Source organism: Lathamus discolor, chromosome 14 (genome assembly GCF_037157495.1).
Source record: "Lathamus discolor isolate bLatDis1 chromosome 14, bLatDis1.hap1, whole genome shotgun sequence".
Classification (NCBI taxonomy): Eukaryota; Metazoa; Chordata; class Aves; order Psittaciformes; family Psittacidae; genus Lathamus; species Lathamus discolor.
The window spans coordinates 10,473,567-10,486,528 of NC_088897.1; the positions used below are offsets into that span (position 1 = coordinate 10,473,567).

Below are 12,962 nucleotides of genomic sequence, written 5' to 3' on the forward strand. Positions count from 1 at the left end.
TGAACCCCGCCTCGGCCGGGGCGGCCCCGGACGGGGCGGGACAAGGGAGGAGGAGCGAGTCCGGGCCCCAGGCCGGCGATGGCGGAGGCGCTGTGGAGGACCCCGCCGGGCCGCCTGGCCCCGCCGCACGTTTACCGCATGGCCGGGGCGCTGGGGGCCGAGCTGCGCCGCCTCTCCGCCCGCTTCGGGCCCGACGCCGTGGCCGGGCTGGTGCCGCCCGTCGTGCGGCTGCTGGAGCTGCTGGAGGCGCTGGTGGCCCCCGCGGCCGCCGAAGGGGAGGCGGCGGGGCCGGCGGGCGGGCGGCAGGAAGCGGAGGTGAGCGGGGGATAAGGGCTCGGTCCCGTTCTCCTTCGGGGGGGGGCCCCTCTGCCGTGGTGCAGGAGGCGCAGTGGGGACTTGGCTGTCCCCGTCCCTTGGTGTGGCTCTGACCCGGCTGTCCCTGTCCCCTGGGATGGCTCTGGCCTGGGTGTCCTTATCTGCTATGGGGTGGCTCTGACCTGATTGTCCCTATCCCCTATGGGATGGCTTTGACCTGGCTGTCCCTATCCCTTATGGGATGGTTCTGGCCTGTCTGTCCCTATCCCCTATGGGATAGCTCTGACCTGGCTGTCCCCATCCCCTATGGGATGGCTCTGACTTGGCTGTCCGCAATGGGATGGCTCTGACCTGGCTGTCCCCATCCCCAGGACCCGGAGCAGCGGCTGTGGGAGGCCGAGCGGCGGGAGCGTGCCCTGCGTGCGCGCCTGTCCCGCCTGGAGGAGCAGAACCGGCAGCTCCTGGGGCAGCTTGCGGAGAGCCAGTCCCAGGAAGGTGGGTGTCCGGGGCGGGGGGGGGGGAAGGCTGCGGGTACCAGGGCTGCTCAGCCCCATCCACGTGTGTCCGTGCCCAGATAACGTGGCACGGAAGGAGCGGGAGGTGATGCTGCGGCTCAAGGAGGTGGTGGACAAGCAGCGGGATGAGCTCCGTGCCCAGGCCCATGAGATCCTCTGCAAGAGCCGAGACACGGAGGCGGTGAGTGGATGGGGTGCGAAGGGCCTGGGGGGACCCCCTCTCATGTCACCTCCCCGTCGGGGCTGATGTCCCGTGCTGGGGGCTCAGAGCTGCTGCTGTCGCCTCACTGTGTGCTGCTCCCCGGGCCCTCCAGCTGCAGGAGCAACTGCACCGCTTCATGGCCATGAACGAGGAGCTGCGGCACAAGGTGGCCGTGGTGCAGGCGCAGCTCAAGAGCGCGCTGGAGAAGAAGTCGGACCTGGAGGCTGCGATGCTGCAGAGCCAGAGGGAAACGAGCAGGAGGAGCAGGAACGCCTCCGAGATCCAGCAGCCAAAGCCCAGCCTGGTGAGTGCAAGCCTGAGCTGATGGCAGGAAAAGCCAGGTGGGACCCGGAGGATGAGGAGGGTTTGCCGTGTGTGGCAATGGGCAGTGGGCTCCAGCAGCTTCATTCCCGAGACATTCCCATCTCTGCCTGCGCACAGCACCCACAGCCATAGGGGGGGCACTGTGGGGTCCTTGCCTCCTGCTGACCCGTTTTCCATGGCTCCAGGAGGAAGCTCCATCAGCCACAGAGGAGCCGCAGCAGCAGGATGCGGGCAGGAGCCCTGCTCACTGCTGCTTCTCCAAGGAGGAGCTGCAGCAGATCCTGCAGGAGCGGAACGAGCTCAAGACCAACCTGTTCTTGGTGCAAGAGGAGCTGGCTTATTACCAGCGGTGAGGCCGGTCCCCCCCCTGCCCCTGCGGCCTGTGGCCCATCAGAGCCTGCTCCCGGTGCACTCAGGGTGCCGAGCTCTCCGTTAACTTGGCTGCCTTTTTCCAGGGAGCTGCTGAACGAGGAGAGGGTTCCCAGCTTCTTCTTGGATGCGATGAAGTCAACCATCAAAAGGCAGAGGAAGAAAATCAGAGCCAAAATGCTGGGAACGACGGAGGAGGCGGAGAGCAGGTGAGTCCAGTCCGGCTCCATCCACCCTGCAAGGGAATTCCCCAGGCACGGAGCTGCCTCCTCCCTGCTTCCATCTGGAGATCAAAGGTTTAACGTCTGCAGCTGATGCCTTGCTCTGGCTTAACCCTGGGAGCGTCGCAGGGGCTGGGCTCGTTGCTGCACCTCTTTGTCACCAGTCGCACGTGGTCTGTCCAAATCCATGGATACGGCAGAAGGGAAGTGGGGTGGTGGCAATGGGACTGCTGCTCTGGGCGCTGTGGTTGGAGGCTGTTCAATGCGAGCCATTGAAGATGACAGCAGAGACGTTCCCTGGAGGCTCTGCAGGACGTTATGGGCACCACTGGCTCCACCAGCCTTGTCACGATGGGGAGGGCAGCACCTTGGTGGGTACCAGCCCCACCTCTGCCTGTGCGCTGGCCATGGGGCGGTGAAGCCTGTGCTAAAGCTGCTGTATGGCACGGGGGGGAGCTGGATCTCACTGCCTTTTGGGGGCTTTAATAAAGGTCTGGAGGGGGCTGAGCTCTTCTGTGCTGCTGAAGCCTGCTGCTTGCTTGTGTTGGGGTCTCTGCTGGCGGCAGGGGTGTTGAGTCCTGCCTGCTGAGGGTGGCTGCTGCCGTGTGGATGCTGCATCTCGTGTTCCCTGCTTCCCTGCAAGGCCGGGATGTCACCCGCCTCGGTCCCATAGTGCTGATGGTTGGGCTGTTCCCCCAGAGAAGCATTTGCCACGGGGGGTGAGATGCTCAGGGGCTTTACAGCAGGATGTGGCAACCAGGGACACATCACTGAGCAAGCACTGGGGGTCGAAGGTGGTGTCTGAAGAGCCTCGTAGGCAGGGCTGGGCTCGCCATAGAGCACCTATGTGGGCTGTGAGCATCCCCAAGCATCACCTATGTGGGCTGTGAGCATCCCCAAGCATCACCTATGTGGGATGTGAGCATCCCCAAGCATCACCTATGTGGGCTGTGAGCATCCCCGAGCATCACCTATGTGGGCTGTGAGCATCCCCGAGCATCACCTATGTGGGCTGTGAGCATCCCCGAGCATCACCTATGTGGGCTGTGAGCATCACCTGCAGCAGGTCCCAGCTCTGCTCCGTGTGTCCCTGGCTCTGCTTGGCTTGAGGGGTGGCTCCTCCCGTGCCGAGCCTGTAACTCCCTTTGTGCTGCAGCGAGGAAGATGAGGGCTCCTGGCTCCCAGCCCGCGGCACAGACTCTGTGGATGCTCATCCTCATCCTCCCGAATCCAGAATTAGGAGCTTGTAAGTTTGCTGGGAAAGCCGATGGGGAGGTTGGGATCCGATGGCATTCCCTGGGAGGACGCCTCCCCCACGGCTGTTATCTGCTCTCTCTGCAGCTTCGGGCTCTGGTATCAGGACAGCAGCAAAGATCCCCCCGCATCCAGCAGCCCCATAGCCTGGGAAGTCATCGACTCCCTGGACACGCAGCTGGAGCCGGGGAGCGATCCCGCAGCCAGCTCCACCAACGGAGCCACGCCACCCCCCTGATCCCAAGGGAACGGGCTCGCTGCAGCACTTCCTGCTGGCGCAGCAGCACTGGCTGCTTCCCCATGGCATGGGGATGGGGATGCCACGTGTGGAAAACCTACTGGGACACCCGGCTGTGGGGTTCCAGCCTGGGTCAGCGCCTCCGGGCATCTCTGCCCATCAGCCACCCTTTCACTGTGCTCATGGCTTAACCTATGGGGGTCTCCACTTCTCTGTGCCTGCGGCTCAGCACCCCCGGGGTCTGCACCCTCTTCCCATCCACTCGTGCCTCTTTCCATCGAACACCTCTCCCAGATCCTGCCTCATTTGGATGGGGTTCATCCCTGCAATGTGAAGGTGGACTTGGGGGATCCGGCATCACCACACTGCACCGGGTGTCCGGATGCTCCCAGAGCTGGGAGCAGCCGGGATCAGCAGCGTCAGTGCCACTCTGTACCATTTTGTACTGGGACCTCTTCCTGCTGTTGTTGGGAACTGGAAGACAGGAGCAATCCTCGTGTTCACAGGGAAGCATCCATCTCCTCAGGTGCTTTCACTTTAGAACTGGAGTTGGAAATAAATCGGTCCCATTTCTCCTCCGAGGTACCCGCTGCCTGGGGTGATGCTGCTGGGATTCCACCCCTGTTCTCCATCACTTCCCATGCACACGCTGACCCTTTCAGTGGGTCGGCTCCAACGGGAACATGGCTCCAATGGGAACGCGGCTCCATGGGCGCAGTGCTGGCTATGGAGGAGTTAAGTGTGAGGAGCAGCTTCCAGCCTGGGTTACCCCCCCCTGGCTGAGCTGGCCTTGGGTCGGAAAAAGGTGTTTCCTGTGCATCTGCTGACACAAAGCTCCTGGGGACAGGGAGAGGTGGGACAGGGGCCAGCACTGTTCAAAGGGAACACCGTGTCCCCATGGGGGACGTGGAGACCCCTCTTAGCTCCTTCCAGGGCTCAGCAGGGCCATAGGGCAGCTCACAGTGATGGGGGCAAGGGGATGCCGCAGAGACCTCATGTGGGTTGGGGGCCATTGGCTAAAGCAGCTTTGGGGGCGATGGAGGATGGCACAGGGGGAGCAGGACAACCCCGGGTGCGATGTTCATGGAGCACCAAGCCCCTGGGCACCCGTTGCTGCTGCCGGGGTGGCCCCAAGGGCCAGGAATAGCCCCTGCGGCGGCATTCCCTGCCTCCATCCCCTGACGTCGGGATCGCGGCGCCTCCTCCCGTTTCCTCAGGAAGAAACCCAAGGCTGAGCGGGGAGGAAGAGGCCGCAGCACGGGAGGGACGGACGGGACGGGACGGGACAGGCGGCCGCCAGCATTGGGAGCTGCAGGGATTTGGGCCCTCGCGCCCTGGTGGGATGGGGAGCGCGCGGCACCTCCTCTGCCTCCATCTGTGGCTGTGGGTGCAGAGCTCTGCGCAGGAGCTCGATCCCGACGGCAGGAATGTCTGCAGGTAGGTGCCGTGGGGGTCCCTGCTTGTGCTCCTCCATCTCATGGGGCCTCTTGACAGCTCCATGGGGTCGTCGTCCACCTTCCGTGGCCAGAGACCTGCTGCTTGGCACTGCCTGGATGCATCGGGGTGACGCTGGGGAGCGCGGCTGTGGTACCCATGGATGTTCCTTAACCTTCTCCAGGGGTTATTTCTCGCGCAGGGCACTGGGATGGGATTTGGGAGCATCGGCAAAACTTCCCATCAAGTGCCAATGGGAAACACAGGCACAGCAAATCCCAAAGAGCTTTTGGAGCTGGTTTGCCCTCCGCTCTGCTGCTGCCTCTCCCATTGGTCTCACCAGCCATGGCAGCGCCTTTCATCGCCTTCACTTTAGTGTCTTCCTTCTGTGTTGCTGGTGAAGCTTCGAGCTGCTCCCAGAGCATCAGGGACCCGATACAGTGGCAGATCCATGCTGCCTGCCCCATTGCCTGCCCCATTGCCTGCCCCACCGCCCACCCGGGCTGCAGCCTCTCGAATTTCCTTCTATTTTACTGGTTTCCTTCCGGAGCAAAGCCCCCGGGGCCGCGCTGCCTCTGCCCGCCAGACCCAGCCGGGGCGTCCGCTGTGCCTTAAGCGATGCTCTGAACCCACCCCGGTACCCTCATCCCTGCGGATGCTCCACTGCGGGTCTCTCCTCAGGCTCCCCACCGGCCCCGCGTGTTGTCCCGGCTGGAAGCAGGAAGGGCAGGAATGCACGGCCGGTGAGTGATGGAGCCCCACAGCTCTCTTTGAGTGGGGTGGGTTGTGCTGTGGGGACCCCAAATGCCCACTGACTGAGCTGCTGATGGTGTGGCTTGGACGGAGCGGGAAGCGGGATGGTGGGCTCCCCACGATGCCCCAGTGGGACGTGGTCCAGCAGTGGGGTGCGAGCACAGGGGACCCCATCCTGCCCTGATGCGATGCTTGCCCTGTCACCAACAGCACTGTGCGAGGGCGAAGACGCCTGTGGGGCGGATGAGGTGTGTGTGAGACCGGGGCTTTGCCTCTGCAAACCCGGCTTCTTCGGAGCAGACTGCAGCTCCCGTGAGTAGATCCATGGGCTCACCCATCCCCTCCGCCATCCTTGCGGGGAGCTGCCAACCTTCCCCATGGCCCCCATCATCCTCACCACCTCCTTCCCTCCGCAGCCTGCCCCGAGCAGTACTGGGGCCCCGACTGCAAGCGGAGCTGCCCGTGTCACCCCAACGGGCGCTGCGATGCGGCGAGCGGGCGCTGTACCTGCGACCCCAGCCATTGGGGTGCCCTGTGCCAGTTCTCCTGCCAATGCGCTCCCCATGGGCACTGCGACCCCGGCACCGGCGCCTGCCGCTGCGAGCCGGGCTGGTGGGCACCCACCTGCAAGAGGCAATGCCAATGCAACCCCGCCAGCTCCCAGTGCGACCCGGTGAGCGGGCACTGCCGCTGCCTGCCCGGCTGGTGGGGCAGGAGGTGCAGCTTCAAGTGCTCCTGCAACCTCTCGCCCTGCGCCCAGGAGACGGGCAAGTGCGAGTGCAAGGCTGGGTTCTGGGGGCCCTCCTGCCAGCGGCGCTGCGACTGCATCCACGGCTCCTGCAGCCCCGTCAGCGGGCACTGCAGCTGCAGCCCCGGCTACCAGGGCAGGAGCTGCAGGGAGCCGTGTCCCGCCGGGAAGTACGGGTCTCAGTGCGTGCATAGGTGAGATGGGGGCAATGGGAGGATGAGGGGGTAACCAGGGGGGTGCAATAAGACCTTGGGGGGGGGGGGGAATCATCATGGTTATGTTTGTCCCTTTGGCTGGGGACCGTCCTGGGGAGGTTTGAGCATCCCTGGTTGGATGCAGCATCCCTGCTGTCCCGAGGGAAACACAGAATCAGGGAATGGTTTGGGTTGGAAGGGACCTTAAAGCTCATCCAGTCCCAATCCCCTGCCCCGGGCAGGGACCCCTTCCACTGGAGCAGCTTGCTCCAAGCCCCTGTGTCCAACCTGGCCTTGAGCACTGCCAGGGATGGGGCAGCCACAGCTTCTCTGGGCACCCTGTGCCAGCGCCTCAGCACCCTCACAGGGAAGAGCTTCTGCCTAAGAGCTCATCTCAGTCTCCCCTCGGGCAGGTCAAAGCCATTCCCCTTGGCCTGTCCCTAAATCCATCACCCAAAGCCCCTCTCCAGGTTTCTTCCATCTTTAAGTACTGGAAGGCTGCTGATGGCAGCAGAAAGCGCGGTGTGGTCCTAAACTCTGGTTGTCCTTGCTCTCACTCCTCAAGGGGATAAAGCAGCATCTCTCCGCTTCGCTCTTGCCACCATAGAGCGTTAAGCACTACGGGCTGTTCCCCCACGGTCCCAACTGATGCTCGGTGCTGTTTCGGGGTGACACCTGCGGTTGGGAGGGTCCGTGGTGCGTGTCGGTGCCTCACAGCCCCTGTGCCCGTGCAGCTGCGGGCGCTGCGAGCTCGGCCGGCCCTGCTCCCCCGTGGACGGGCTCTGCCCCGGCTGCCAGCCCGGCTGGAACGGGACCCTCTGCCAGCACCGCTGCGCGCCCGGCTCGCACGGGGACCGCTGCCTCCTGCGCTGCCCCCGCTGCCGGCACGGGGATGCCTGCGACCCGGAGACCGGCGCCTGCCCTCGCTGCGAGCCCGGCTGGACCGGACCCAGGTACGGCCGGGACCCAGCCCCAGCCTCGGGTCCTGCGCTGCGGGATGCAGGGAGCTGATGCTTCCCTCTTCGTGTTGGCAGCTGCAACGTCTCCTGCCCCGCCGGCACCTTCGGCGATGGATGCCGGCTCCTGTGCCCCGAGTGTGTCCGGGGGAGCTGCGACACTGTGTCAGGAGCTTGTATCTGCCAGGCTGGCTACTGGGGAGCCAGGTAAGGCCGGGAGCAAGGCACGGATGGGTCCCCCGTTCTTCCCAGGGGTGTTTCCCTCCTTTCCTCTCTCTTCCAGCTGCAATGACACCTGCATGGAGGGGTATTACGGAGTGAACTGCTCCTCCTCCTGCCAGTGCTCCCGGGGGACCTGCGACCCTGTGCGGGGCGACTGTGTGCTGAGTAAGGGCAACCTCAGATTTACCCCTTGGTGCCGGGGTCCCACCTTGTGCCTCATGGCCCCACCATGAGCTGTGGGGTGGCTCTTTGGGGTTGGCAGCTTCAGGACGCGCTGGACTCAACCCATCTTCTCCACACAGGTTTAAAGGACCACGGAGCCCTCGCAGCCGCCATCCTCGTCCCCCTCCTGCTGCTGCTGCTCTGCATCGCCTGCTGCTGCTGCGGAGCCGGGCCAGCAGATGCCAGGGACAGGTATTGCTTCCTATTTGCCAACCCTCGATGGAAAACCCCATCTCCCACATCCCTTGATGCCCGCATCCCCCGTGCAGGGCAGCCGCGGCGGATGAGGATGTGGTGGCCAGGATGAAGCACCACGTGCGGGGAGTGCTGGCGAACCTCAGCGCGATGATGCCCTGCTTCAACCTGAGTGGCTCTAAACTCCCCAAAGTCACAGGTGAAAAGAAGCAGAGCTCTCCCCCCACGTCGTCACCATTCGGGGGTGTCTGAGCTCACTTTGGGTGTCTTCTCCTCCCCAGTTTCCCACCACGACACAGAGATCCCCTTCAACCCCAGCTTCATCGAGCCGCCATCGGCTGCCTGGGTTTCAGACAGCTCCTTCTCCTCCTTTGACACCGACAACGAGGGACCCGAGTACTCCGTCCCTCCCAGAGAAGGTGACCTGCTCCTCCTCTATGGGTCAATCCTGCTCCGTTGCCACCCTTGGGTGCCCAAGGGATGGGTGCTGAGCACTGGCAGTGGTTGTTTTCATGCCCTTCTTTTCCTGCCTATGAGGGTACCGCATGCTTGGCCTCATGTGGTGGGATGTGCCTGGTGTGGGTAGCCCCGATTCACAACCTCTTCCCAGGAAAACACCCCAGGGACAGCCCTGTTCCATCAGCCTCTCTCCTGCTTGTCCCAGGTGCGTCCCTGGGCTCCGTCAGCCCTAACTCATCCCATTCTCCTGCAGGCATCCCGCTGCTGGGGGGGGCTGAGCTGCAGGATGGGGTATCCCCCATCGGCGAGGTGCTCCCGGATCCATCCGCCTTTGATTCCGAGGATGTCTCGCAGCCCTTCGCCATCCCTCGCACCTCCAGCATCGCCAAGGCCAAGCGCCCCTCTGTATCCTTTGCCGAGGGGACCAAATTTGGGATGATGGAGACCCCCAGCCCTGGGAGGAAGCCCAAGGCCCCATGGGGCCCATCCAAGCTGTCCCAGCCACCGGGGGACAAGGAATCTGAGCCCTGCACTGAGCAGCCGGGCAGTGATTGCTACGAGAGCCCTGATCCCATCGGCAAGGGGGAGGAAAGCCACCGGCCGTCCCCAAGGGCCACCCCAGGGGGACGCCGGCGCCCGGTGTCCGGCACCAGGCACGTGGCACAGAGAGTGGAGGCCCTCGAAGCGGCTGCGAGAGCAGGAAGCTGGGAGGCGAAGGGGAAGGATCCCAACGTCACCACCATCTACGTGACGGTGGGAACGGGCGGGCAGGACCCCAAGGCAGAGGGAGGTGGCGAGGGACGGGTCCAGGCGGTGCTGAAGCGGTTGGGGAGCTTGCAGAGGGGTAAATGGGCTGCCAAGGAGGAGCCCAAGGTGAGGAAGAGCTTTGAGGTCGTGCAGAAACCGCCCCGCCGGGCCCTGGGGCAGCGCAGAGACTCGGTGAATAGCTGCAAGCAGAGGGAGAGCATCCCTGGGGCTGCCGCTGAGGCAAGCAGCAAGCATCAGCCTGGGAAGAGACAGTCCTTCCTTCTGGCATCTCCCTCACTGAAGAGCATCGGGGACCAGGATGGAGGCAGCGATGCTGCGGGTGCCATGGAGAGGGGTAAAAGCCCTGAGTTAGTCCTGAGCCTCGAAGCAAAGGGATTGGCTGCATCAGAGGAAGAGCCCAAGTATGAGAACGTGACGAGCAGCAGCACCGATTCACCCCCCAGCACCACCGAGGGGCCGGCGGCCACCCCTGCGGCCACCTGAGCCACCACTGCCTGCGCTGGTGGCATCTCTGATCCCAGTGTGGGAGCTGAGGGCCTCCTGCGAGCTTGAACTGGAGAAGCATTGAGCATTCCCACTGATCCCTTTCCTGTTGCTGGGGTGGACCCTTGAAGGGTGATGCGATGCGACGGCGGGTGATGTTTGGTGGGTGATGTGATGCGATGTGATGATGGGTGATGTTTGGTGGGTGATGTGATGCGATGCGACGGCGGGTGATGTTTGGTGGGTGATGTGATGCGATGATGGGTGATGTATGACGGACGATGTGATGCGATGATGGGTGATGTGATGCGGTGATGGGTGACGTTTGATGGGTGATGTGATGCGGTGATGGGTGATGTGATGCAGTGATGGGTGACGTTTGATGAGCGATGTGATGTGATGATGGGTGATGTGATGCGATGATGGGTGATGCTGAGAAGCCACAGCAATGGCAGCCCCATGGGTTGGTGCTTCAGGGCTGTTTTCTGCTCCCCCCTGTCCTGTGTGCTTCACTTTGGACTTGCCACAACACAGTGATGCTCTGGATGCAGCAGTGGCACCTTCTGGTCTCTATCAGCATTGGGTTTGGGGGCACACATCTTCCTCATGAATGACAGTGGGGCTGCTGGGGGTTGCACACAGGTAAAAACCAGTTCACCCCATTGGCTTCCACCTTTTCCTGTCCCAGCTCCATAAAGCTCCCGGAGCCTCTTGCTGTAAAGATGCTTCTCTTGCAGGGAGGGACTACGTTGTGTAGAGGGGCCGGGGGTAGGTGATGGGCTGTGACAAGCAGCTTCAGTGAGAACTCATTGTCGCTGCTTATCTCGAAGGGTATCTGGGTCTGCAGAGGTTTATGTGGGTGGCTCTGGCTGCCTTCGTTCCTGTGTACATGCATAGCCCATGACAAGGCTCGTGGCATGGCATGGAGTTTATCAGTGGCCTTTTAAACTCCATGCAATACCAGGCTCCAGTTTTGCAAGAGCAAATGTGGCAGCCGGGCCATGGCCATGGACCTGTCCTTGCACATGGCACTGATAAGGACATTACATCCATGGAAAATTACATTGCCACGGGTGCCGTCTCCTCACCGTGGGTGCGCGAGGTGGGATGAAGGGGCTGTAGCATCTCCAGCATGGCCAGAGGACCTCGGGCAGCGCAGAGAGATGGGCACAAGGGGGTCAAGATGCCAGAGAGGGTTTGCAGCATGAACTGGTTTTAGATGTATCTAAGTCTTGAAGTTTCTCGTCTATTGTTCTGTTACATGGTGTGGAAGCCTCTGGATGAAAATTAAACGTTGCCAAAGCCCCTTAGGAGTTGGGTTTCCCATCCACCCCTCAGAAATACACTCTAAAGTGTAGAAACAATCAGTAGCCTTAAGCTTTCGGTTTGTTGGGTTTAATGTCCCGTTTCTATTGAATTCTGAAGTCTCACTTAGGGAGCTGTACCCAGAGCAGTGCTGGAGACCGGAGCATCCTGAGCACCCACACCGCAGCCTGTATCTCACATCATGTGCAGAGCTCTGTGTGAACCCTGCTCTGACACTGCTGAGTTGGGGTTTGGGGTGTTTCAGCATCAGTGGGGTTTCCTTTTTCCCTATTGCTTTTCCCTATTGCTTTTCCTGGATGTATCCCCGTGCTGTCACGGGGATGAGCAGCAGGGTGCAGCACTCATTGCTGCAGTGGCATCACCCACTGCTGTCATTATAGCACCAAATATTGTGGTATAGGAATAAAACCGCTCATCCTGGACCCGAGCATCCTCCTGCCCACAGCCCCGCTCTGTTTTGACACTACGGTATGACAGAGGCGAGGACAGCCCCACATGTTATTTAGAAGCAGCCATTTTTCCTGCCCTGATCCGTTGGCTATTTCCAGCCTGGGGGCAGAGTGATGCTGTGCCAGAAGCGAACGTCACACGAGCCGGTTCACCCCGGGTACAGCATGTGCGGAGCTGACAACGGCCTTCCCTGACATGGAAACAAGCGCCCGGCCTTGAGCAAACGCTGCCGTCACGTTCAGGGGCTGAGTACCACGCAGGATGTGGCCCCTGCTTGAAGAATGGGGAGAGGTGGATTTGCCGCATGGGGCTGCCCATGCACACGCTGGCAGCGTGGCTGCGCTGGTGTCTTCTCCCTGGGGATGCTTCCTGATGTGGTTTGAATGCTGGATGAGGGAAGGCTGCGAGTGGTGGCTGAGGGAGGAGTTAACATCTTCCCGTGCCGGATCTATGGCTGAGTCCCGCTGAAGCCAGCCCCGGGGAAGCTGTTCCTGTGTGCTGCTTCTATCCATAAGCACAGAGGTGTCCGTGCTCTCTGCTGGGGCAGCTCTTGGCCTTGCAGAGGTAGGAACAGGCTCAAGCCATCCCCAATGGCCACGGGGGTCTGTCCCCATCACTGCAGCTTCATCACCTCCTTCCAAACTGCCTGAGCTCTGCCTTTGGAGAGGACCACATCGGAGCCTCCGTGGGTGGCCGGGCAGGAGCCGTCACCTCTCTTCCAGCCTAAACTCATTCCTGGCTGCTTTCTATAAACGTCTCTCTGTGTCAATGCTGTTCTTCAGCTCCACTTTGTTTTTCTTCTCTCCATGGTGTTTACTCAGGCCCCGGGTGTATTTATAGCTGGCAACAGATCACCTGATAGCTCCTTTGCTCCTTCGAGGAGAGGAAAACCAACCCCCCCCCCCCTCCATGCTCCCGCTGTACCAAAGGGTTCCCGTGTCCCCAAACAGCCCCCGCGCCCTCCTCGTGCTCCTTCCCGTCACCGTTCCTGTTTCTTGGACGCGGATCTGGGTGCTGAGGTCTCCCGGGGGCTCCGTCCCCCTCTGCTCAACCCCAATGCCCAGCTCCAGGCTCCTGGTTTTCGTTGGGCTTTGTTTTTGTTTGTTTCTTTGCTTTGGCTTCAATCCGCTTTCAGCCATCGCACGGCTTTGACCCTCATCCCACAGCCAAACCCGGGGAGTTTCCTCTTCCCACCCGCCCCTTGCCTGCCCCTTCCTCAGGGATGCAGCAGCGGGAGTGCGTCCGGTGGCCGTCTGGGAGAGGTTTACCTGCCACAAGCACCATTTCCATCTCCTTTGGCTGGGAAAGCATCCC

General features: G+C 62.0%; 2 protein-coding genes across 4 annotated transcripts; both read left to right on the forward strand.

Annotated features, from left to right (window-relative positions):
- The first annotated feature begins 9 nt into the window (after nucleotides 1-9).
- Nucleotides 10-4,019, forward strand: RILP (Rab interacting lysosomal protein). 3 transcript variants are annotated; one of them, XR_010616016.1, is made up of 8 exons: nucleotides 10-315; nucleotides 687-810; nucleotides 890-1,024; nucleotides 1,145-1,336; nucleotides 1,542-1,705; nucleotides 1,812-1,934; nucleotides 3,103-3,192; nucleotides 3,288-3,378. XR_010616016.1 is itself a non-coding variant. In XM_065695074.1 (8 exons), exons 1-8 carry the CDS (start codon nucleotides 79-81, stop codon nucleotides 3,436-3,438), a joined length of 1,203 nt encoding a protein of 400 aa, XP_065551146.1. In that variant the 5' UTR covers nucleotides 30-78; the 3' UTR covers nucleotides 3,439-4,019. The 3 variants fall into 3 exon arrangements, 1 of the variants encoding a protein (XP_065551146.1); XR_010616015.1 differs by lacking the exon at nucleotides 3,288-3,378 and adding an exon at nucleotides 2,037-2,317 and having other exon boundaries at nucleotides 3,103-3,189; XM_065695074.1 differs by having other exon boundaries at nucleotides 30-315; nucleotides 890-1,011; nucleotides 3,288-4,019.
- Nucleotides 4,020-4,496: 477 nt separating this feature from the next.
- Nucleotides 4,497-12,417, forward strand: SCARF1 (scavenger receptor class F member 1). The gene is made up of 11 exons (XM_065694682.1): nucleotides 4,497-4,875; nucleotides 5,554-5,615; nucleotides 5,836-5,937; nucleotides 6,042-6,567; nucleotides 7,302-7,520; nucleotides 7,602-7,730; nucleotides 7,807-7,910; nucleotides 8,048-8,159; nucleotides 8,237-8,361; nucleotides 8,444-8,581; nucleotides 8,875-12,417. Exons 1-11 carry the CDS (start codon nucleotides 4,781-4,783, stop codon nucleotides 9,870-9,872), a joined length of 2,610 nt encoding a protein of 869 aa, XP_065550754.1. The 5' UTR covers nucleotides 4,497-4,780; the 3' UTR covers nucleotides 9,873-12,417.
- The last annotated feature ends 545 nt before the right edge of the window (nucleotides 12,418-12,962 follow it).